The following is a 25,968-nucleotide window of genomic DNA, read 5'->3' as shown; positions in this document are numbered from 1 at the left end:
TGCATCACGACTGGTATATCAAAGACCATGGTATGTGCTTTCCTGTCTGTGGGAATGTGCATATAAAAGATCCCTTGCTACATTAGGAAAAATATAGCAGGGTTTTCTCTGTTGACTACGAGTCAGAATTACCAAATGTTTGGGACATCCATTAGCCGATGATTAATTAATCAATGTGCTGTAGTGGTGTCGGTAAACAAAACAAACTTCTTCTTTGTTTGTATTCTTGAAAACCAGGATCGGACCGTTATCATTATGGCATCACTAATTGCTCTGAACATTACAAACCTGACTGCCAAAGGGAGCTAGTGCAATATATCACAAAATATACTGTCCGCCAAAAGAAAAACAAATCAGGGTTATGGTTTGTCATTAGAATAGGTTTACTTGATTACAAACACTCAATTCTGTGAAATGGTAAACGGTATATCAATGCAGGGCTCGAAACTCACCCCAAAAATATGGTGGCCCAAAAAAAAAATAATGAATGTTGGTAAATTATTGTAAGAGCATGATTTTAATGTGAAATACAAATATTAATAGTGGCTCATATGTTATATCTTTAAAGAAGATCGCCCACATAATATTATTTGGGTGACTAATGCCATCATTTTTTTAATATTTAAGTCGCCCAAACATTTGGCGACCTGGCCACAGGCCGTTTCGAGCCGTGTCAATGTGTAATTCTTCGGAATTTCAATATGTGTTAATCCCTTCTTTAAAAAAATATATTTCGTGTTTATTTTAGAGTTCAGTATATTGTGAGTGGCTGTTAATACAGTTGTAGTGCACATTTTTGTTTGGTTGCAGATTGGAACAAGACGAAACAAGTTGAACATGATGGTAAAGTTTCCCATAGAGGGTCTCGAAATGGCCCATCACATCATAAACACAGGCCATCGCAATATCACCAACACTGATGACATGACCTATGACCTGTTTGCCGTGTGTAACCATTATGGTAATATGAATGGAGGACATTACACAGGTTTGTGGTTGAAATTGTCCGTATTAAAATTATTATCCTTTGTCTCTTTTTTTTTTAGGAGTAGGATATAGGCCAGTGCTTAGAATTTTTGTTTGAGACGCAGTAGGTCATAGGATAGATCTCCAATGGACTCTATCCTTCAGTGTTTCCCCTAGGGGCCGGAAGGACCCTGCACTGACCCCGTGAATTTCTTTACCGGGACCGTAAAAATTGTAACCATTAAAAAAAAGGAACGAGTTTACTAACTGTGATAAATTTGCCAATATTGTAAAAAAAATAATGCAAATGCTAGTAGTCATAAATATACGAGTATTCCACAAATATGTACATTGTTAGAGCCCGGTGGCCAGTGAGGGAAAAACATTTCAACCACCATGATGATGATCGAATGAAAAAAAAAAATCAACCAACAACATATGTAAAAAGGAAAACGGATCTACAAATCAATACTTTTGATTTCCTTTCACATGCAACAGTTCACTAATGAATATATGGTCACCAGTAATATATGCCCCATCCCTGAAATGAATATACTTACAGATGTAATTTTATTAAAGTCCAAGTTAACAAAATGTTGCAGTCATTTTGGCGCAACTACCAGTACTAAGTGACTGGTACCCAAACAGTTGTTACTCTAACACAGTGCAGGCTTAACAAAATAAACGGTTGCACATAACCATATTGTTTTACGAACTTCCAAATGTTTGGGTTTTTTGGTTTGGTCTGTTTTTGTTTTTGTGTTGTTGTTTTTTAAATTTGCAAGACTTGAAAGAAATTATTTTTAAGTGCATTATAATTTAAAAAATGTACCTACATATATTAAAAAAATATTTACTTTCTTTTATTTGTTTTATCAGTCACTGAGTGATTACAATTTAGCAGGTGAATTTTTTATCATGACCAGTAAATTTTTTATCCACTGGTTAGTATGGGAATTAATTTTTTTGTAAATTCTAGAACCCCTGATATACATACAGAAGTAGGGATAATGAATATTCAATCATGGATAATTAATTTTTAAAATCACCAATCCCATGGTTAGTGGATTGTGTTTTTTAATTCCAGAAGACCTGGGTTTTACTTTTAGATAAATAGATACATAACAGATAATACATATTAGAATCAGTAATTCAGTAATATGTATTATCTGTTTGTACTTAGTCTAATACTTTTATACTTCTTTTTCAAATTATTGTTTTGACATTATGGAAATATTTAATAATAATAAACATTATTATTAAAATCTATCTTAAAATATCTCCTATAAGTGTACATGACACCCTCATGTATTCCATAATGCATCTAAAAACAACTGGAAATTAAAACCCCCCATTATTTTGGAGCATGCTCCCGAACTCCCCTAGCATTTTCACACCCTTTGGGGGGCTCAGTTAACGTCAAACTATTTTGCCAACCCTCTGAACAAAAATCCTGGGGGAAACACTGATTCTTGTAAAAAAAAGTTCTCTGTGGGGACACCCCACCCCACACCCAACCCCACAAAAATGTGTATGTACCCTACCTAGAAAAAAGGGTCGACTTAACCTAATGTTATTTTCAATGGTTTTTTTGTTTTTGTTTTTTAATTTTTAAACAAAAGTACATAAGCCATTATGAGAGACTATTAGTAATAATATAAATAATGAACATACATATCATATAAAGAACACACATAAAAAGGATATATAAAAAAAAAAAAAAATGCATATCTAAGTTAGTATAACAGTGCCCAACAACACATGTATTATTTATGGGTTTTTGTTTTTTTTAGCATTTTGCAAGAATCCTATTGACTGCATGTGGCACGAGTTTGATGATACGCTGGTGAAGGCAGTCAGCGAATCTCAAGTGATGACAAAAGCTGCATATCTTCTGTTCTACCAGCGTCGAGGTCTCACGAAGCAAACCAACCAGCGACTGCACCTCGGCAACCACTGGGTCTTCCACATGTTCTCCAACAACAACAACAACAGCATCAGCAGCAACGGCAGTCCCGTCAGGTCTGGCAGTCAGTCCTGCCCCACCACCCCCACCACCCCCAAATCTGTCCACTTTGACACCTCCTCCCCAATGCAGATCCCTAGAGAGGCCTCCAATGAAACACGGTCACGATCCGAGTCAGTCGGGTCGAATCAGATGCCTAGCAAGTCTATCTTGCGACCCCTGACCCCAGAGAGCAGAACCAGTTCTGTCAGTCATGAGGAAAAGAGCCCAGAGCAGACGGCTACAGCCAGGTGGCAGGAGAGTAATGGGAAGTCTGGAGTGAAGGGTCAGAGTTTGTTGGCACGGAAACCCTCTAATGTTCCTGCTCCATCATCAAAGATGGGAGCTTGTGTTGATGTGCCTCAGAAAAGTACAGAGGAGTCGACCTTCACAGGAAAAAGGTTTTTCGAGGAGGTCAGAAACTCACGAGTGGATCCTCACAATGATATCAAATTTGTGGATAACAAGAAGCATTTCAGCATGCCAACTGTAGAACATGACGTGTACAACCCTGTACCTATAATAGAACTCTGGCCCATTCTGCGACCGGATTCGACCTTTTCCAGACTGGCTGTTAAACATTCGTTTGAAGACAGTGGCTCACAGACCATAGACGTTAGAAACCAGCGTTCATCAAAAGTGGAGGACAAACGTGATTTTTATTCATTGAGAAATAATGATATAAAATCATCGGAAGTTATAAGTCATCGACCAAGGAAAATTGAGGAAAATGGGTTATCAGATGTCCGAGAGGGACAATCTGTGGGGGTCAGAGATAGAATTAAGCAGATTGAAAAGACTGAGGATAAAAGATCACCACAGAATAAGCAGTCGGAAGATTTCAGAGAAAAAAAACTAGACAGTAGAGAGACCATGAGGATTAAAAAATCAATGGTTTCCATGTCAGCAAAAAGTGCTAATGTTTGTGATCGAGTTAAGAGTCCTGATACCGAACCATCAACTAAGATGTTTCATGGGCCAGACGTGAAGAAAGATCCAAATCCTACAGGTGAGTTTAATGTCCTCAATGTTCTCATGCTATTTTTGATAGTTTTAAACAACACAAATAGCTCAGCTCTATAAATCATGTTGAATTTTTTTTTTTTCAAAGAAGACCTATTAAACACACAACCATCTTCACTCACATACATTTACATCCATCCCGGTATCTATGCATTCTCTCCTATTTTGTTTCAGTACCTCTATGTTATTTTCAGTTTTAACTAGCAAAGACTGATATGTGCTGTAATTTCTGTTGGAAGGTACATAAATAAAAATTCCTTTACTGCTAATTGAAATAAGTAACATGTGGCTGAAGTAGGGTTTTTTATCTCATGTGTAGCCCAAATGTTGTAACTGTTGTTTATTTCATGCCTTATGATCACTAAGTAAACAATGTGTTGAGGGGTCGTCAAGCAGATATTCTTTACTATGAGAGTCAACATACAGGGCTCACCCTGTCCATTGTCATATTAGCCAATGGCTTATTTTTGTATCAAGTGGCTACAACATTTAATCTTTGGCTAATAAATTTGTTTTTTTAATTGACCACACTTTAATAATTTTTATATATCTCTAAAAATTGGCTAAACTGAAATGTGTTCCAGTTTTAGCCCTGTAAAATCGTGGGTGGGACGTAGCCCAGTGGTAAAGCATTCACTTGATGTGCGGTCAGTCTAAGATCGATCCCCATTGGTGGACCCATTGGGCTATTTGTCGTTCCAGCCAGTGCTCCACAACTGGTGTAACAAAGGCCGTGGTATGTACTATCCTGTCTGTGGGATGGTGCATATAAAAGATCCCTTGCTGCTAATCAAAAAGAGTAGCCCATGAAGTGGTGACGGCAGGTTTCCTCTCTCTCAATATCTGTGTGGTCCTTAACCATATGTCTGACGTCATATAACTGTAAATAAAATGTGTTGAGTGCGTCATTAAATAAATAAAACATTTCCTTCCCTGTAAAATCAATTGTCCTTGATGGGCCTATCAGGTTGCTCCCATTCCAACTACTGTCTTATGTCTGGTATATGCTGTCATGTCAGTAAAGTGGCATATATATATATTTTTTTTTTTTTTAAACATTGCTGCTATTTGGTAAGAAAAATTGTGTGCTGACAGCTGGTTTTCCTCTCTGGTTATTTGTCAAGACAAACCATATTATGTTAGAAGAGTCTTATTAAAAATATGCTTGGGTGTTGTTAAACATGCTTGCCCTTCTGAGGGTAGAGGAGTTGTCAGAAACAGATAAAATAGTAGGTAGCATTGTATAAGTGTATAATTAATCATCTTTTTTGAAAATCTTTATTTGACTTAGACAAGTACCTGTAGCTTATATCTGAATACAATCTGCTGCAATGTGAGAAGTGTGTTTTTATTAATATGCTTTACTTACACCTCACTGTGTCATGACCTGAATATATCTGGTTAACTCGGACAGTCTAACACCTAATACCTACATTGTAACTCTATACAGATCTTGGTTAATATGATGCTGAAGATTAGTGATAACATTACACTTGACAAATGACCCAACATTACTCGTACTTACGTCCGTGACGTAGCCAGGCTCGTCATAGTCATGATACGTCTGCGCAATTTGTGTACATGTATATATATATATATATATCAGTCATGGCTGGCTGCCTTTTTAGTTCACACCCGACACCAAGGTATGTGGGACTGTCTGTTTGGTCAAATGTATACATAAATAAAGTTGCCAGACAACAATATGGCTGGTCGTCTAATACATGTGGGTTTTTGTTTTTTAATGGAATTAATAGGCCTGACTTAAAATCAAGTGGAATAGATACATTATATTAGTATTTCTCTAATACTGGTACATCAAAGACTGTGATATGCACTATAAATGAAAAAATGCTTTATCCTAAAGGGTAACCTATGTGGTGGCAGCAGGTTTCCTTTCTATCCATAGACTAAATTCCAAAATAACCCATGTTAAACACCAAATAGCCTTAGTTTAAAAGGTGCTGAGGTGTTGTTATAGAAAAATTCCTTTCCCATGAATATTTATTAACATGTGAGGGGTCGGGATCTAACTTAGTCGGTGGAGTGCTTACCTGAGGTGCTTACATCGTAGGATTGTCTCTCCCCCCCCCCCCCCCCCCCACCCAACCATTGTCCAATGGTTGGTATATCAAAGGCCATATGGTATGTACTATCCTGTCTGTGGGAAAGTACTTGTAAAAAATCCCTTCTTGTTAATGGAAAAATTTACTTTAAAGATGAATCTGTCTTGGGTTCTTCCAATCAAATCATTCCTTTACAACTGATATATCAAAGGATATAGTGTGTGCTTTCCAGTTTGGGGAAAAACATACAAAAGATCTCTTGCTAATATCCTGTGTGGCAAAAGTACATTTCTTTTGTCACTCTTTACAAGGTGTTACAATAATTATTACAGTCTCTTAGATCCTGATAGACATGGTTTATAATGTGCTGGGGTATCATTAAAATATTTTCATTTTCTCTGCTCTGTTTCATGTTTCACTTTCTATATTTATAGCAACTGTAACCATCAATATCTTCTTACATTCTCCCTGGTTGTCTTAAAATTAATTTTCTTTGATACCTTTTCTCTGCTGTACCAAGTAAGGTTTTTTTTTTAAAACGTTTTACAAATTTATCTTATATCGTTGCTTGCTGTATGTTTAAATAATTTCCTTCCTTTTTTGCTTCCGTTTTTTCTAGTTCCCATTAATGGGTACAGAAAAATTTCAACTGGAACAAGAGAGAAGTATGCCACGATTGCTAGATTCCAAAATGCCCAAATTGATGAGTTGATGAACATTAGCGAACAATCCTTATCCAGATCAAAAACAGATGACAACATATCAGCAAAAATTCTCGAAACATCAAAACGACTTGTTCAACCAAAAGCTGTACTGTCAGCTCAGAACTATCCGAAATGCCATCCAAAGTACATTCGCCACAAAAACAACGATATCGACCAGCGTGATACTGTGTCATTGTCTAGTCTCGGCCACCGTAGTCGAAGAAGGCCTCAGTCAGACAATATATCTGTGAAGAGTTTCGGCTACAACAGCTATGGGAGACGAGACTCCTCGGCAAGTCGAGATATGCGATATCGTCCACACATACACAGAGGGAGACAGAGACCGAGTGTTGAGATCCAGGGTCCGTGTTTGAAAGAATCCTCAGTATAGCCTGGCTGGGAAGGCCACCTGTATTTGTTCAGAAATCCTTGACTCTTTATCAGACTTTTGTTTTTTTTAAATTTTGTATAAACATTAAAAAACATGCTCCTCAAAATTACGAGGCGAGGAGACTTAAAAAGGATGTGCAGTTTGTTCAAACAAGGAGTCTGAAATTTTGCACACCTCAGATTCAATTTAGGGCTGCCTTCAAAGAAGAAAGTCTGCTAAATATTTATGAAAGGGATTTTTTCTGCTAATAGGAAAGAGTAGCCTATGTGGCAGAAGTGAGTTTCTTCTCTGGTGTTACCGGTTATTATGCTTCCTTGTTTTTGAGTGGAGAGACTTCATGCTTATCATGTCTTATATTGGCATTAGCATCTCCATGTTTGAATAAAGTTCAGGCACACCCTCTGATCAACGCCACCTCGACAATCGCATCAGTGTTAATCGGCAGGTGTGTTCAGGGCGAAGACGCGACAGTCATATATAACTTCAAGTTTTGCCCCAATTAGACTGTCACATCGGCTGGTGTGTGGAGGTGCACATTTTCAGACTACTGCCGATGCGACAATCATGTTGGGGTTAATTGGTAGTTGTGCACCAAGCATAACACTTTTAGAGTCTAGACTCAAATCTCTAATGGCATCACACCCAATAGCTGATGTGTATATTTGTGCTGGGTTGTCGCTAAACATTCATTCATGCAATTTGCTTGCACTACCATGACATTAGAGTCACAAGATATTGTTTGTGAGACATGAGTCTGGACTTTAAAGTTTGATAAGCATGGAACCTTTGTAAGATTTTGGGGGGACTGTGACAGCTTGTAACGTAAACTGTATTTTGTAACTTGTTAATTGACAACGAGACATTTTGCACATTGGTGCTCTTGTTTTCTAAGGAATGCGTAACTTGTTTTTAAATCATTATTTTAGTTTACTGTTTAACCAGTACTGTGTTTTTTTATTTTACCCTGTTGAAATAGAATAAGTTTAGTGTTGTTTCCATAAATCAAAATTTAACATGTATATTAAAAATGAGTCTGCTTCTTTTCAAAGTAGGCTCCTGTAGGTTGTACATTATGTTTTGAAGGAGGAGACTGTGGATGCAGTACCCTATAGAAAAATTAAGTAAATAATACAATGAAGTCCAAACATGTAACTTTTAAAGCAGGGTGAGTAAAACATTTCGCCAAATCATCTATTAAAATTCAAAAATTACAAACTCACAGTTATTTTTTAATAAAATAACAATTATTACAAGAAATTTATTTGTCAAATTAAAATAAAATTTGTCAATTGTTTTTAAAATTTGCAGTTGGTGAAGTTGGCGAGTACCAGAGCTAGCCCTAAAAATGATCTAGCAGCGACATTAATGTTAGCTGGTTGCCGGTTGTTAAGCACATATTTGTTTACAACCTGTTCTTCCATCTTGAATACTTTTGAATGCTGTCCTGGAATATGCTGCCCGTTCTGTTCCCTGACAAGAATTAAATGTATTGACATAGGAAGTGGTAGTATCCAACATGGCATCAAATAACGTAGTGAAGGTCATTATCATACAGTGTCATGTACTTCTGGATAAAAATGATAACATAAATAATGCTGTAGGTGACCTTTTTTTCTTCAGTAATATTGTTTCAACATCTTACTGTTAGTGATTATATTAAATTTACAACAGAAAAATCTGATAGGAATGTTTCATAAAGTTTGTGATGTATTCGTCATCTTTGTCATTTAAAAAAAATGCCAGCATTTGAGATTACATACAAGTAGTCACGAACACATGCCACAGATAATATGTTCAGTGTAAATTGTGTATTGCCATGAAGCCCCATCTTCAACAGAATGCAAGGTTGACAAATTATAGGATTTGGTGGGTTGTTTCCAATTTTATGTAGTACATTAAGTAAATGTTAAGAGAACTGTTTAAAATCTAATTATTTATATTTATTCAAATTAAATAGATGTTATGGTTCAATACAATTTCTATGTCAGAATATATTCTGTGAAAAATACAACACTGTTGAGAAGGTCATGTGACTATTCATTTTAGGAAGTGCTCTCGACTGACAAGTACCATGTAAAAAATCAACATAGGTTGACTACAAAATTGTTCAATTAATGGCCCCTATACCCAATCTAATTAAAATTAGCTCCACTGGTTAATTACTATTACCTGTGGATCTAACAGCACCCCATTGGAGCTCATGTCCAGTTGACCTTTCATTCAGTCGATCAAAACCTTACTTGCAAAATCATGCCAGTGATTTGAAAAGAATTTGAAAACATTCGGGATTATGCCGAGGGTATACGAAATGATTCAGGTGAATTACGAAGTATGCCAGAAACTAATTTCAATATAAAATTTTATATAAAGTTTGTTTCAAGACGGAAAAAAAACCATGATGGTATAGCCATAAAATCTGTTTATACTAGTATACAATCCAGAGTTTATTACTGCACTTTTTCCCCCTGTTTGTTAATGTTGAAATAGACCAACAGGTTCGCCTATTGTATAAATAGTTTCGCCCGATATTTTTAGAATTTGTATGCTCCCGAATAACGCTATAGAAGGTGAAGTGTAATTGGTCGATATTTAAATTGTTATTTATAGGTGAAATGTCACCTGGACTGGGGAGTCAACACAATGCTGTTAGATCTACTGGTAGACCAGTAAAGCTAATTTTAATCGGATTGCCCTATACCTGACCACCGCCTCATGTTGCTGTTACACAAGTGGCACCATACCACATGCACAGTTGTTATCAGTTAGTACTACATGTAACTAGTTACTTCAAACCAATGGGTTATTTAAATACTACAGAGGTCAGCCTACGTATAATCATCAAAGAACAATTTCAAAAACCATATCAGGAACGACATGTATTTCCTAAACTGGACTATTTTAAGCTGCTACAGCAAGTAACAACACAACAAATGGTGGTGTGTTACCTTAAGGAATATATATTATATAAATAAGTGTTCATGAAAAATGTATCATTCCAGTGCATCGTTTACTTGTGGTCAACCTAAAAACAAATATTTGAATAGTGCCAGTTACCATCCCAGTTAAAACAGGATTTTTACCTCTGTATTAAGTTGAAAGGTTATATTTTTAAATAGCCATTTTCATTTTAAATTTTCTACTGGAAGGTTGAAAGCTTAATTAAATCATGAAAATGGCAGCCAAATGTGAATTTTCATGGCTTTGTAGATATTGTTAAATGTGAAGTGAGACTCATTTTTGACATTCATTCAAACTTGATTTGTAGATAATGTAGGAAAATTGTGAATTTCTAAATCTTGTTCAAAAATAATTGTACAGCTTATACATATCATTGTTTGTAAATATATTCTGAAATCATGTTATAATCAATAGATTATGTAAATACTGTTGTAATTTATATTTGCAAGGGCATGACAAGTGCATTAATTACTTCATGAATATTTTACAGTTTTTGATTGTTTTATATATTGTGTATATTTACATGTATGTATTATTATTTGTTTTTGTGGGTTCTTCTTGTTCGTTTGTGATTTTAGTTTTGACCTCATATATAGAGTGATATTTCTGTTTTTATTTTCCGATATTCTAAGCTTTTTAGTTAAGTTGTTGAACCTTTCTATTGTTTGGTGTATATTTATATAAATAACATTCCAAAAACATGTATCCTTGTTATAAAGAATACTACACGAGTGGTCATTAGATAACCATTTATCTCACGAGTTGTATCAGAAGAGACATTGTCTGTAATGAGCAAAAGTGAGTTGAGATATTTTAAAAGGAGTACATATTATGAGATAAATGATATTTACGAACATGAGTGTAGTACTCTATTTCTTACATATTCTCAACAGTTTAATAAATATTTAAACTTCTTGTTTACCTAAAATAGATTTACAGCACTTGCAGTTAACTTATACATCATAAAAAATCAATCAGTTTCAGATTGTTATTTCTGTCACAGAGCAGTCAATTTCAGCCATGCTAATTCCATTAGATGGTGTGGTTTTGGCATCTAGGTTATCATCAGATGTCTTTAAATTGATATTTCATGTATGAGGGAGATCACAATGTACTACAAAAATTATCAGTCAGTATTATTTTTTTTAAGTTGTGAAAAAAGAAGATGTTAAATTTCTTTACCCAGTAAACAGTTTTGTTGCCAACAAAAAAATAATTTTGGAATCGGTGTTACCAACCTTTTAATAGGATACAAAGTAAAAGTAGCAATGCAATTTTTGTTTTTTAAGGACATTTATTGTTTGGACCCATATTTTCTAATGAATGGCCTAGTTCTTATCTTAGTACATAACTTATGAATGAATTGAAAAATATGTTTTAGGAAATCTGTTGCAATGATTTCCATGATGAAGTTTATTATTTTGACTATAAATAATGCATTCCTTATTTCAATCTGCTCATATGTAAAGAGAAATGGACATCTGATTTTTTTAAAGTTTAAAATTTATAGACTTGGTTAAACAGCTTGTTAAAACAAGCCAAGATCTTCATCAGAGTTAAAAATCAGTTCCACATACATGTAGGCTTATTAGATGTTGGAGAATTTAAGATGGTTTGAGGGCAAATATTGTAAAATGCATATTTTAAATATTAATTTTTTTATTTGTTATAACCAAATAACATTACATGCTTTCTTAGAGAGAAAAAATCCTATGAATTGTTTATTTTATTAACATAATGGCAGATGTATAACAGAATTGTAAATCTGATGCTGAAACCACATGACCAGTTCTCCTTAATGAGTAATGTAATAAATCATTTGGTTGTGTTGATTACAGCTGGTGTTACTTAAAGCATACCATGCATGACAGTATTATTTTAATGAAATTAATTTTCACAATATTCTAGGAGAATGTTTTAGGCCTTTTTTCCTATCATTGTAGAACAAAAATGTGTTTATCAAGCATACTGGTATATGTATGTACATTTAGTCAAACAAATCACAAATAATTAGGGCAGTTTTATGACATATATTAGAAAAATATAGTAATTTACTATATAAATGTTCACTGGATTCATGCCTAAATACCACATCCTCCTGCCTTTTTCTTGTCCAAGAACCATAGTATTAAAATTAAATTGGAGCCTAACCTCCCCCCCCCCCCCCCCCCCCAAATAATAATGATAAAAAAAAAAAAAATATACTATGAAAATAGAAATGTATAGGATGAACTTAAAACAGTTAAAAAAAAAATATCAGACTTTTTAATTAGGTTGGTTGTGAGGTCAAATAAAACTTTGCTATATTTTTACTTGTTTGAATGAGTATACATATCATTTAACAGTGTAATTTCTCTATAAGACTAGATTTTAATACGGTCCTGAAAATAAATATTGATATCCATTAGAAGTTGGTTTTGTGCAATGTATTTAAGATACATATATATTTTAACCATATCAATTGTCACAGCTGCTTAAATTATCCATTCCATTTGTTAATTTTCATACATATAAATAATATATACATGTACATCATGTGTACATATTTTTTTAGTTATTCAACCATCCAATCACTGTGGTTAAAATAATATGTATTACAAATAGGAAAGTACTATTTTCAAATTACTGATCATAAAAAAAATTCAGTTACACTTCTATGTGACACCATTTTATTATAATTTCATTATATTTCTTCATGTCAAAATTCCTTGGTTTAATGTCAAGAAATGCAATAAGAATGATTAAGATCAAGAAGTGTATCATGAAATCTTTTCTTCTTTGTTTGTATCAAAACGTCCTTGTCTTAACATGAAGCAATACTGATAAAATAGTAAAATGACACCCCATACATTCTATATGGCACTATTTTATCACAAGTGCATTATATTTCCTCATGTCAAAATCATTGTTTTAATGTCAAGAAATACATTATGAATGATTAAGATCAAGAAGTGTATTATGAAATCGGGGGGGGGGGGGGGGGGGGGGGGGGGGGGGGGGGAGTAATATCAAAACTTCCACGTTTTAACATGAAGCAATACTTATAAACTAGTGAAATACCTGTAACACCCCATACATTCTTTTAGAATAGTTCAGTATTGATTTAAAAAATAATAAATTGTGACAGATTATAATTATGCTATTCACACTATTCAGGTTGGACCTCAAGATGTATTCAGTCATCTGAATAACATTATAGTTATCTAATAATGCTGACTTGATAATCACTGACCTTAAAATAATTATTGATTCACCTATTCAAATACATTTGTCCAAACATTATCCAGACCGCTTTAAGCTAAAGAAATGTGCATGTGAACATTTAGTAGATTTACATAGTTCATCGTTGCAATGGGCACATGCTTTCATTTTATGTATTTTCAATTTGTATTTGTTGGGAATGTAAATATAATTTCAGATTCTGTTTTGACAAATATATACACATTACATGCGTATGCTATGCATTCCATTTATATTATTATTTGGTTGTTTTGTTTTGGTTTTGTTGTGTATAGTTCTGTTAGTTATTATATTGATGACACGTTCATGTTTGTTTCACAAATGTTAAAATAAAAATGTCATTATTGTACAGAAACACAAATATCCAGCAATATGTGATAATTTTGATCAAGCCTTTATTTTGAATTCTAAGTGCTACTGGTACTTTGTATAATATGATTACTAGCTGATAAATGGTTCGATAAATTTCGTTTTTGATTTCATTTGACCAACAGAAAATAGTGAAGAGATAAATATTGTATGCTTTAGAAGTCAGTTACACATTGCAGTGATGAATACATTCTGAATGCTTTTTATTTACAACAATAAATACATAACTACTTTATTTCAGCATACATATAGTAGTACATACAGTGGAATCCTGTTGGCTCGAACCCCGTCATTGCCCGAGAAAGTGTTCAACCCATCGGGTAGTTCGATCTAACCATTCTGTTAAAGGGATATTCCTGAGTTTGCTGCATTGTAAAACTAATAAAATATTTCTACGATTAAACTTGCATATTAAATATATTTTCTTGTTTATATATTATATCAGTGTCTGTATAGTCAATGTATTTCTGGTCATCTTAATATTGGTAAGAAGCCCAAACTGGATTTTGTTTTCAAATAATTTCGTACGTACGAAAAAACTATATTTTAGGAAATAAGATGAAATTTAACCTAGTACAAATATGAGAACGATCAGAAACATGTTTAATACACAGCCACTAATATTTTATGCAGAAAAATATATTTGATATGTAATTACAATCGTTAAAAAGTTTGTTAGTCGATAACATTTTAAAAAGTGCAGTAAACTCAGGAATGTCCCTTTAACATTGTGTAAGTGTAACTAGGGACTTCGTTTTTGGTTTGAGCAGTACAGTTTATTCGACCCTTCTGAGTTCAACCCAATAAGATTCTACTGTATGTACATGTATATAGAGATTATTACAAGAGTGTGTTTTGCTATTATCGATAACATATATTAGGAATAAAAATTGCATTATGCAAGCCTTTGGTGAGCATAATACATTATTTTTATTCCTGATACATGTATATGATATTGACGATGCCGAAACACAAGAGGGTAATAATCTCTTTATGATATAATCTTAAGCTTAATACAAAATGTTTTTGCAATCTGTATAAGCAACTTTAATTCCAGCCAACCATTACTTGATATTCAAATGATGTATGTCACATTGTGTCCGTTTTAATGGGAGTTACGTCAACTTTGCATGACATCATTCTTAATATCTTTACATAAAAATAATCTAGTGCATGACGTTGGGGGTTTCAGAACACTGGATAGCTTTCAATATAAAGTTGCTGTTGAACTGTTTTTTTTTTTTTTTTGAGTGTTGCCATAGTATCTTTGCTTACATGTCAATAATCATAGTGCCATCACCTGACTAATTTAATTTAATTTGCATCTAATTTGCAAAGTTATCAACTTCTGAAAGTATGTCATCTGAAAAATATCACTTACTTTCAACACATTGGATCCACTATCTATTATATGATTTAAAAATATACACATGAATATGTATATTAACTGAATTTAAAAAAATTCAACATATATTTAATGTGTGCTAAATAAAGATCCTTGATTGTCATTTAGTCGTGGAATGGACTAAAACAATTTTTATGTTTGTTTTTTGTACAAATATTTAAGGTGGGGTGGGGGTTTCATTTGCCTTCTTTTGTGGCAGTTGGTGCATATTTGTGTACACAATTTTAATTGTACTATAATTTAATATATTAGTGAAATGTGTATCAAAACGAATATAGCTACATGTTCTACATGTCAGTTGTGTGGCATTATTTCCCATTATGTTTAACTTCTGAATTTTTCACATTTGTTCCATATTTGTGCCATTTTATCTTTGTAAAACTGTTCATTTTATCTTTGTAAAACTGTTCATAAGAGTATTATTATTATTAAACTGTCTTCTTTACTGGTAGATCAGGTAGAAAATGTGATTCAATGTCGTTGATTCTGCCTCTTTATTTTCCTAGTAAGATCACTCAAGTTGTGTGTCCACTTATATGTATGCAGTGTGGGTATGAACATGTTTTGTGCATGTCTATTTAAGCAGTTACCAGTAGAGCTTTACCAGTGGAGTTCTGCAGCCATACACCGGACCACACACTGCACCGGATAAATGGACACAGTCATGTTATTTCACTGTGTGGAAATTTAGCCGTGTCTGCATCTGCATACAAACAAGTGGACACACAACTTTATTCTGATTTTTTTTTAAATGAAAAATTATTTTTCCCATAAATTTGCTGCTAGTACATAATAATGGTATCTGTTAATATGTACCTCACCATTTCCCCCATGTTTTAAAAAAATTAATAAAATCATATATTGATATCAGATGGTGTATCATACTCATTTCAAATTATTAAAAAGTTTATAATGCCCAGGACAAATGTTTATATTCCATTTTTAACAAGAATAACCTAAAGGCTTTCTATGTGAATTGCAGATTGAGGCATTAGACACATTTTTCTCTCTTTTCAGGTTTTCATTTGAAAAAACTTTCATTGTAGATCAACTAAATTAAAATTGTGTAATATTTGTGCAACTTCTATTTCATATTTTAGTTTAATTTCAACATATTTTTATTTCTACCTCATCAATATAATTCATTGCATTTCTGAAGATAATTCATTGTTCGTTTTCTGTTTGTAATTAACTGCTGTGTTTGTAGAATTAAGATTCACATTCATGCAAGTCTTATACATATTATTTTCAGTCATGAATTTCATTTTTTTGTGAAGAAAACAAAAGTGCTAATAATTAATAGGGCATTGGTAAATGTGTCGTGTTTTTCATTATAAATATATTTACCCATAGATTTTATTTGAATTAATTAATACAAAAAACCTTCACAGAAAACACACCCACAATATGAATAATAAAGTTCATTAGATTGATTGCAGTACATACATTCATAAGTAGCTAAAAATAATAATTATGATCATACAACTGTATTACCCTTTATTCACTCACTTTAATGGAGGAGGGGTATACATATCAATAGTGTTTTCAACTACATGTACTATGTTGCCATTTCTTTGCAAAATAATATTTTCAGATTAGTTGAAGATTGCAGTATGTTGCTATGTTGAACCAAGTTATCTACCTTAGTAGATGGCTTAAGATAATAAAATCAAAATCAAATTTCATTAGAGTTTGTCATTTGTTACAAAAATGTTCGATGTGTTCATAATTAGTTGAATTATTGTCCAAAAAAAAAAATATATATATATATATATACCCGGTATTATAATCTTTAAGGTCCCAGAAGAAATATACCTAGTGTTTGGATTGGGCCCCTAAATCACTACCATACAAAGTATATATGTACATATATATTTCGAGACCCTAAGGTTTGACATGACCGGTAGGACCATAATTTTAAACTGACAACAATAAAAATGTTACTTACATGTACATAAATATGTTTATAGTAAAGTCAAATAAAAATAAAGTCCATTGGAACATTGCTGACATAATAAACGCCGTTTCAAACACTCCACCTAAAACAAATTGCATCCAGTTAAGATTATTGTAAAGTCGAAGGTAAACCCCGTTACTTTCTATGATGTGACATTCAACTGAGGTCACTTAAAAGAAATGTTTAGTTCTGGAGCAATTAACAGTTATGGCCATCGTACCGTCAAACAATTATTATTAAGATATATATATACATCCATTGGCGTAGCCAGGATTTTATAGTGGGGGGGGTACCCACTATATATATATATATAAATCTTCTTTTTTTTTCTTTTCTTTTTTTTAAACCCTACTTTTTTTTAACCAACTGATGAAAAGGACAGTAGCATTCATAAAACGAATAATGAAACATAAAATTTTAAATGGTGACAACTCTAGAAACTGACAATCAATATGGAACATGTAATTTACTGTTCATCATTTTCACTACTGGACCTACAGTGAGGGCAAAAGAATCGATCACCTCTCCTGATCTTTGGTGAAGTATACATTAAAAGCAGAATTTCTGGCATTAGAACCCACTCTCAAGTAATCTGTCGGTGCTTTATTTGCTGTTTATTTGTTAAGACCTCCAACTCTCTTAGTACCCATTTAATTACTTTATCGTGGCCTTACAGAGTACCTCCCAATGTGTCACGTGACCGAAAGCTGTAATTTTTGCCATCCAACCCAAACCATTTTTGTCTACTTCTGTATTTTTGATAATGCGGGGTTTTGTTTCCGGGGTGAAAACGGTTAAAAAATATGTAAACAAACATTTTGTTCTGGTTAAACCAGTTTGTATTGCATTATTTCTGTGAAACTTGTTCATAACCTCTTGATGTCTCTTCTGATGTTTTTATTAGCAAAAATAATGAAAATCAACAAGTCTCGAACTTACAATACTCTCAATTTTACAATACTCTACCATATATATACTCTTCAAAAAAAGAAACGCAAAAGGGTACAATTGGGTTATAACTCCGATTTTATGTTTCCTACCGGTTCATGCTTTGTGAATATAAGGTCATTGCTTGTCCCAAACACATTCCCACGGTTACATTCGATAAAACGCAGCTACTGTACAATAAAGTTCCAAAATGTGAATATTCGCAAAAACGCAGCCACGTGCAAACCATGTCACCACTGCACGTGCGTTGTCTGCACGTGCAACATGAACACCGACAGTATAAAAGTGCAGGGTGTTCGCTTGCCTGGCCTCTGTATCTGGCCGACAGTTGACAATCCAGGACATGCCACGTCTCAGTGAACCGCAGAGAAACAATGCCATCGGCCGACTAGACGCAGGCGAATCCAGAACGGCCGTTGCCAGGGCATTCCATGTGTCCCCAAGCACCATCTCCAGACTGGGACCGTTACCAGCAACATGGATCAACACGTGACCTCCCTAGATCCGGTCGACCACGGGTCACTACCCCCGGGCAGGACCGCTACATCCGGGTACGCCACCTTCGGGAACGATTGACTACTGCCACCTCCACAGCCGCAGCAATACCAGGTTTGTGCAGGATATCCGACCAGACCGTACGGAACTGCCTACGTGAGGTAGGAATTCGTACCAGACGTCCAGTTCGAGGTGTCATCTTAACACCACAACACCGTCGACTCCGACTGCAGTGGTGCCAGATTCATCGACAATGGCCTTAACTGCGATGGAGACAGGTGTGGTTCAGTGACGAGTCCCGATTTCTGCTCCGACGTCATGATGGAAGATGTCGCGTGTATAGGCGTCGTGGTGAACGTTATGCAGCAAACTGCGTGCAGGAAGTGGACAGATTCGGCGGGGGTAGTGTCATGGTGTGGGCAGCCATCTCACACACTGGCAGAACTGACCTGGTCCACGTGCAGGGCAACCTGAATGCACAGGGCTACATTGACCAGATCCTCCGGCCACACATCGTTCCAGTTATGGCCAACGCCAACGCAGTGTTCCAACATGACAACGCCAGGCCTCACACAGCACGTCTCACAACGGCTTTCCTACAGAACAACAACATTAATGTCCTTCCTTGGCCATCGATATCACCGGATTTGAACCCAATTGAGCATCTATGGGACGAGTTGGACCGACGCCTCCGACAGCGACAACCACAGCCCCAGACCCTGCCCGAGCTGGCAGCAGCCTTGCAGGCCGAGTGGGCCACCATCCCCTGGGACGTCATCCGTACTCTGGTTGCTTCAATGGGCAGGCGGTGCCAGGCAGTTGTCAACACACGCGGAGGCCACACCCGGTATTGACTCCAGATGACCTTGACCTTGGTGGTGTGTCCTATCACTTACTCACAATGGACTAGAGTGAATTGTGAACAATCCTGCAACATTTGGTAATTATCGGACTCACCATTCAATAATTAAATCAATTCTCCAAATGTTACGACAATGTGGTTTTGCGTTTCTTCTTTTGAAGAGTATATATATATATATACATATGTACATGTGTGTGTATGTATATATATATATATATATATATATATATATATACACACACACACACACACACACATATATACATATACACACACATATATACATATATATTATTATATATATATAGCATTGTCCAAAATATATTAATTTCTTTAACCAATGACATTCATCTTCCAAAGAAAAAAACAAATCTTTAACAGAGAACCTCATCATTTATTGAATACAGTTTACATTACTTATCACAGACACATATCACAATATAATAGTAAATAATAAAACTTGGCAGTAATGATAATAAAACTCCACTAATAAATAATTATAGCATGTATACAAATGTCAGCCAATTCATATATGGTAGATCATCTGACCGATACAGCAGGAATGTGCGAATAAACAGATATACAGCGACTTGTCAATGCCACCATTTTATATATAGCATGATGACCTAAACAAAAACAAAAAATAGCCAACTTAACAAGTATGGAGTAACAACAGATATTTGTGGCCTTCGACACTTGGAATGGCTACTGAAAATAATTTATAACAAGAATAGTTACACAATCAACAAATCTGACAAAAATTTAATGGTCTGCTTGATATAATGATGTAAGCATCAATTCTATGTAAATATATTTTTACATAATTTACTTTTTAAATACATGTGTGATATGTGATAAAAATAAACATTTTATGACTTCATTTTAATGTGTCGATGAAAAAGAAAGGAATGCGTGTTTGAGTTGGATTCAATTGGTAATGTCCAAATTCAGATTGTCTAGCTAAAATGGATTGAGACAAGGTCCTATCTTAATACATTCATTCATTCATTCATTCCTTTTCATACTGTCTTGGACACACAACTGTATCTGGTAAGCTAATATTACTCCTCCTTCAAGTTCATCATCTTCAACTTCATGGACTTTTAACCTGACTAGAGCTCAGTACAGATGAAATTCACTTTTTAACTTTGTTCGGCTTGTTTGTGGTTTGAATTGATCCATCGAACCACTTTGTCTAGACTGTTTCCACTCTTGGCACTGATTTCCAGAATATTAATTTTCTGAACAGCATGTTTCAGAATTCCATTCATACGGAACAAGGATTGCACTTCACTCTGTGTCATAGCAGTGGTCACATCACTGAAAGGCAAAAGTGAAATAAAAGATAAAAAAATATCTTTACAGAGACCATCCTGAGTTTGCTCTAACTGTTGTGAGGACTAATCAACTTTTTAATAACTATAAGAAGTTTGTTTTGTTTAACGATACCACTAGAGCACATTGATTAATTAATCATCGGCTATTGGAAGTCAAATATTTGGTAATTCTGACCATAAATAAAATGTGTTGAGTACATCGTTAACTAAAACATTTCCTTACTTCCTTCCATTGGAGGAAACCCGCTACATTTTTCCTGATGCAGCAAGGGATCTTTTATATGCACCATCCCACAGACAGGATAGCACATATAAAGACCTTTGATATACCAGTTGTGGTGCACTGGCTGGAATGAGAAATAGCCCAATGCGCCCACCGACGGGGATCGATCCCAAACCGACCGCACATTAGGCGAACACTTTACCACTGGACTACATCCAGCCCCCTAATAACTATAATGACATATTAAATTTATTTTTGTATATTAAATGTGTTTCTGATCATCCTAATGGTTATACTAGGTCAAACTTTATTTTATTTCTTAATATTTATTTTTTGCGAAATTACTGAAAGGCCAAATCCAGTTTGGGTTACTTAAAAATATTTGATCGATCAGAAACAAACTGAATATACAGACATTGATATTCTAAACAATCTGTATTTATTATGTAATTTTAGTTGGAAACATCTTACAATGGCAGGAAAATCAGGAGAGTCTCTTTAAAAAGAATGAAGTGATATCAATTTTACCAACGGTTATGCAAATTTTATGGTTATGGATTTAGTATATTCAATGAGAAGCCATCAAAGGGAGAGAACCAATACCCCATATGTATTCAGCATGCTTGAACTTCTACTTGGAGATTTATAATTTATTCCAAACATACACATTGGAATCTATATAAGAATTCCATGTTCAAAGAACAACAGCTTCTTTTTGTGTTTAAATATTTAAAAAATTATAAACAGGACTATGCATAATCCATTGGTAAGTGGAAAATATATATTTTGTTATTTCACCTAAAAATCCTAGAACCTAGGTTTAATTTAATTTTCAATAACACATTTATTTATGTAACAGAGCTATATATAATTGTTGATACAGTGAAACCCTTTAAAACCAGATCGTCTGTAAACTGAAGTTCCTTTAAAACCGGATGAAGGAAGAAAATGTTTTATTTAACAATGCACTCAACACATTTTATGTAAGGTTATATGGTTAAGGACCACACAGATATTGAGAGAGGAAATTTACTGTCGCCACTTCTTTGGCTACTCTTTTTGATTAGCAGCAAGGGATCTTTTATATGCACCATCCCACACAGGATAGCACATATCACAGCCTTTGATATACCAGTCGTGATGCACTGGATGGAACGAGAAATAGCCCAATGGGCCCACCAACAGGGATCGATCCTAGACCGACCACGCATCAAGTGAGTGCTTTACACTGGGCTACGTCCTGCCCCTCAAAACCCGATGATTTTCAAGGTCCCCTTTTAAATATCTGTACAGAAGAGAACCTCTCTCAACTGGTTAGTGACCTCTCTCTCAACTGGTTAGTGACCTCTCTCTCAACTGGTTAGTGACCTCTCTCAACTGGTTAGTGACCTCTCTCTCAACTGGTTAGTGACCTCTCTCAACTGGTTAGTGATCTCTCTCTCTCTCAAATGGTTAGTGATCTCTCTCAACTGGTTAGTGACCTCTCTCAACTGGTTAGTGACCTCTCTCTCAACTGGTTAGTGACCTCTCTCAACTGGTTAGTGATCTCTCTCTCAAATGGTTAGTGATCTCTCTCTCTCTCAACTGGTTAGTGACCTCTCTCAACTGGTTAGTGACCTCTCTCTCAACTGGTTAGTGACCTCTCTCAACTGGTTAGTGATCTCTCTCTCTCTCAAATGGTTAGTGATCTCTCTCTCTCTCTCTCTCTCTCTCTCTCAGCTGGTTAGTGACCTCTCTCTCAACTGGTTAGTGACCTCTCTCAACTGGTTAGTGACCTCTCTCTCTCAACTGGTTAGTGACCTCTCTCTCAACTGGTTAGTGACCTCTCTCTCAACTGGTTAGTGATCTCTCTCTCTCAACTGGTTAGTGATCTCTCTCAACTGGTTAGTGACCTCTCTCTCAACTGGTTAGTGACCTCTCTCAACTGGTTAGTGACCTCTCTCAACTGGTTAGTGACCTCTCTCAACTGGTTAGTGATCTCTCTCAACTGGTTAGTGATACTCCTAAAACCAGACTTTCAACTTGGTCCCATGGGTGTCCAGTTCAGAGGGGTTTCAATGTACAAGATTGCAAATGACTTAACTGTGAAGACTGACAAAATATCAACAGTCGAATAAAATAATGCAAAAGATGACCACATACATTTTGTTGAAGAGGAGAAGAAAGGGGAGATTCTTGGTATCTGAGTGAGAGAGGAGCATCAACAGTTGTATACAGGCAGCAGACACTTGCAGTCGGTTAGTGAGATCAATCATATACTGAAATCAACAAAAACAATTACGACAAATCATAAAATATTAGCAACCTTATTTAGCAAAATCAAAGTGACATATTAACAATATTAAAGTTTAGTGACGTTGTTATATCAGAAACTTTAAAAAAAAGAAACTTAAAGTTGTAGATTTGACAAATAACTAATGACTCTACAAAGGAAGATCCATCTTAACACATATTGCAGCTCAGACGAGTGTTCTAGCACTGAGCTACATCCAACAAAACTAAAGAAGAAGATAAAAAAACAAGTGTTGAGAGAGAAAGACAGAGGGAGAGAGGAAGAGAGACAGCCACATGGGTAAGCAAGGGGCATTAATTAATTAATATCTGACAGAGGTAGTTGGTAGAATGAAACTGTTGAGTACATGAACATGGATTAAAAGAGAGAATAAGAAAGAGAGAAACAGAAAGGGACAAAGATGGTGCAGGAAAAGGGAGAGAATGGAAGGAAGAAGGGTGTGACTGCGAGACGGCCACAAAGGTATGCAAGGGGCACTAATTGACACATGTTTAAGCCAGGATGGAATGAGAGGAAAAGGAAGGAAGTGTTTTATTTAACAACGCACTCAACACATTTTATTTACAGTTATATGGTGTCAGACATATGGTTAAGGACCACACAGATATTGAGAGAGGAAATCCGCTATTGCCACTTCATGGGTTACTCTTTTCATGCACCATCCCACAGACAGGGTAGTACATACCATAGCCTTTGATATACCAGTCATGGTGCACTGGCTGGAACGAGAAATAGCCCAATGGGCCCAATGACAGAGATCGATCCCAGACTGACTGCGCATCGAGCAAGCGCTTTACCACTGGGCTACATCCCACCCCTGGAATGAGAGGTAAAGTTGTTGGTAGAATGAGACAGAAGAGCTAGCAAGAGAGAGAGAGAGAGAGAGAGAGAGAGAGAGAGAGAGAGAGAGAGAGAGAGAGAGAGAGAGAGAGAGAGAGAGAGAGAGAGAGAGAGAGAGACAGAGACAGAGAGACAGACAGAGAAAGAGAGACAGAGAGAGAGAGAGAAAGAGAGAGAGAGAGAAACACCCACTCACTATAACAGTATCTGTATCTTTGAGGTAGTTGTGCCATATTGGTCCCATAGAACCACCAAGCTCCCTCACTGTAATTTCATTTTTCTGTCCAGTTAATATTGTCACCAAGTTTGTTCCTACCTGAAACATTGGGAATACAAAGTGTACAATAAAATAGGTATAAACCATTGAGATCAATAATTAATAAATTTTATTATAAAGTTAACCTTTAAATTTTCTTTAAGTAACCAAAATCTCAGTTTTAAAATGTTTTAGTATACTCACGGTTGGAATTGTTGTCGGTGGGTCACCAATGCCATTCACAGCACCCTTTGACAGAAAATCTGAACAAGCATTAAGAGAAAAAAAATTAAGTTTCTATCTTTCTACATCCTTGCCAAGTTCTGTATTTTCACCTTCAGCTTTGAAAAAAGAAAGAAAAAGACTCACTCCCTCTAACTACATCCCCAACCTGGCCATGGATAATAAGTAGTAAATAAAAAGTAATGAATGATCATCTACAGAGCTCGCTTCTAGGTAGCACCTTAAATTAATAATGGTGAACTCAATGAGAACTGAGATCATAGATTACACAAACAATATCATGTCACTACTTCTACATACTATGCAATTTGATTTTCGTGATAACCAGAATTTTGGATCAAGATTTTTGATGCCACTGACTAGGTCCATTAATTAACCGTGCCTACAAATGATTGCACTTTAGTTTGCAAAGAAAACAGTGAGACCGATCGCCAGTCCAAAATGGTCTGACGTCATATCTACACTAATTTAGGTTTTGTTGATGGCATCACATCAGATGCATGTTCAGAGTGGCAAGCAATTGCTCATTAGATTGTTTTTTATGCCTAACATTAGACGAATTCATGTGATAGAAAAATGATGGTACTAGTCTGCCCTTTGGTACATGCCACCATAGGGCTCAAATTTAATTGCAGGAAATTGCCTTGCCATATGCTCCAATAGTGAATACCCTGAAAAGTATGGCCAAACTGGTTTTTCCTTATTTTGCAAGTTAGTAATCAGTCATCATAGTCAAATCAAACAGACTTTGAAGCATAATGCAGTTAGGCTCATTGACAATAGAACATACATAATCACTTAAATCAGGATGGTAGGGACAAGAGGTGTGATGGGGGGGGGGGGGGGGGCATTGCCCAGTGACTTTCACACCATAGCTAATCATTCAAAAGGATACTAATAGCCTGCAACCTTTTCAGTAGCAGTGTCTTTCCAACTCCTGCTGGTCCAATTAAAAGACACATATCTTATCAACTGATCATTTTACCTTTTACACTAATTTCTTGTAGAATGCAGCCTATACCGGAAACAGGAAGCAAAAAGCAAGTATGTATAAAAACGGAAGTCATTTTGTTACCCCTTGTCACATTAACATTTAATTAGTATTTAGACGCAATTATTGTCGATTATGGAGTTATTTAATTCACATGTATCTAATCTTTTGATACTTTTTTGTTTTAAAATAAAACAAGAAATCTGCCGATATTCATTATTTTCTTTCCACCATATGTTTTCCATGATGTAAGTAGGAAAGCACTGGTTTTCGTCGATACATAATCCGGTAAATGCATTTTACCAGTTATATTTGCATATAAATCCACCAGTGTATGAAAATGTGAAAGTATTTACAAAAGAACCGATAGTGGTAGAGGGGGAAAAATGACCTGGG

At 35.2% G+C, this 25,968-nt stretch overlaps 2 protein-coding genes across 3 annotated transcripts in view; one reads left to right on the top strand and one right to left on the bottom strand.

Moving 5' to 3' along the window:
- LOC121379014 (ubiquitin carboxyl-terminal hydrolase 43-like) overlaps positions 1-7,219 on the top strand; it is a 53,167-nt gene extending 45,948 nt beyond the window's left edge. Inside the window, exons 9-11 of the mRNA XM_041507450.1 lie at positions 811-988; positions 2,760-3,980; positions 6,680-7,219. Of these exons, the coding sequence (XP_041363384.1) occupies positions 811-988; positions 2,760-3,980; positions 6,680-7,155 (1,875 nt within the window). The 3' untranslated portion in view covers positions 7,156-7,219. The remainder of the gene's footprint in view (positions 1-810; positions 989-2,759; positions 3,981-6,679) is intronic.
- A 12,543-nt stretch (positions 7,220-19,762) lies between these two features.
- Positions 19,763-25,663, bottom strand: LOC121378806 (ADP-ribosylation factor-like protein 16). 2 transcript variants are annotated; one of them, XM_041507130.1, is made up of 5 exons: positions 25,567-25,663; positions 24,543-24,601; positions 24,279-24,398; positions 23,092-23,207; positions 19,763-20,709 (listed from the first exon to the last, which is right to left on the bottom strand). In XM_041507130.1, exons 1-5 carry the CDS (start codon positions 25,646-25,648, stop codon positions 20,532-20,534), a joined length of 555 nt encoding a protein of 184 aa, XP_041363064.1. In that variant the 5' UTR covers positions 25,649-25,663; the 3' UTR covers positions 19,763-20,531. The 2 variants fall into 2 exon arrangements, with proteins under 2 accessions (XP_041363064.1, XP_041363065.1); XM_041507131.1 differs by having other exon boundaries at positions 25,477-25,614.
- Between the last annotated feature and the right edge of the window lie 305 nt (positions 25,664-25,968).

The sequence above is a fragment of the Gigantopelta aegis genome, chromosome 8, assembly GCF_016097555.1.
Source record: "Gigantopelta aegis isolate Gae_Host chromosome 8, Gae_host_genome, whole genome shotgun sequence".
NCBI lineage: Eukaryota > Metazoa > Mollusca > Gastropoda > Neomphalida > Peltospiridae > Gigantopelta > Gigantopelta aegis.
This window is presented reverse-complemented; position numbering and strand designations above follow the sequence as displayed.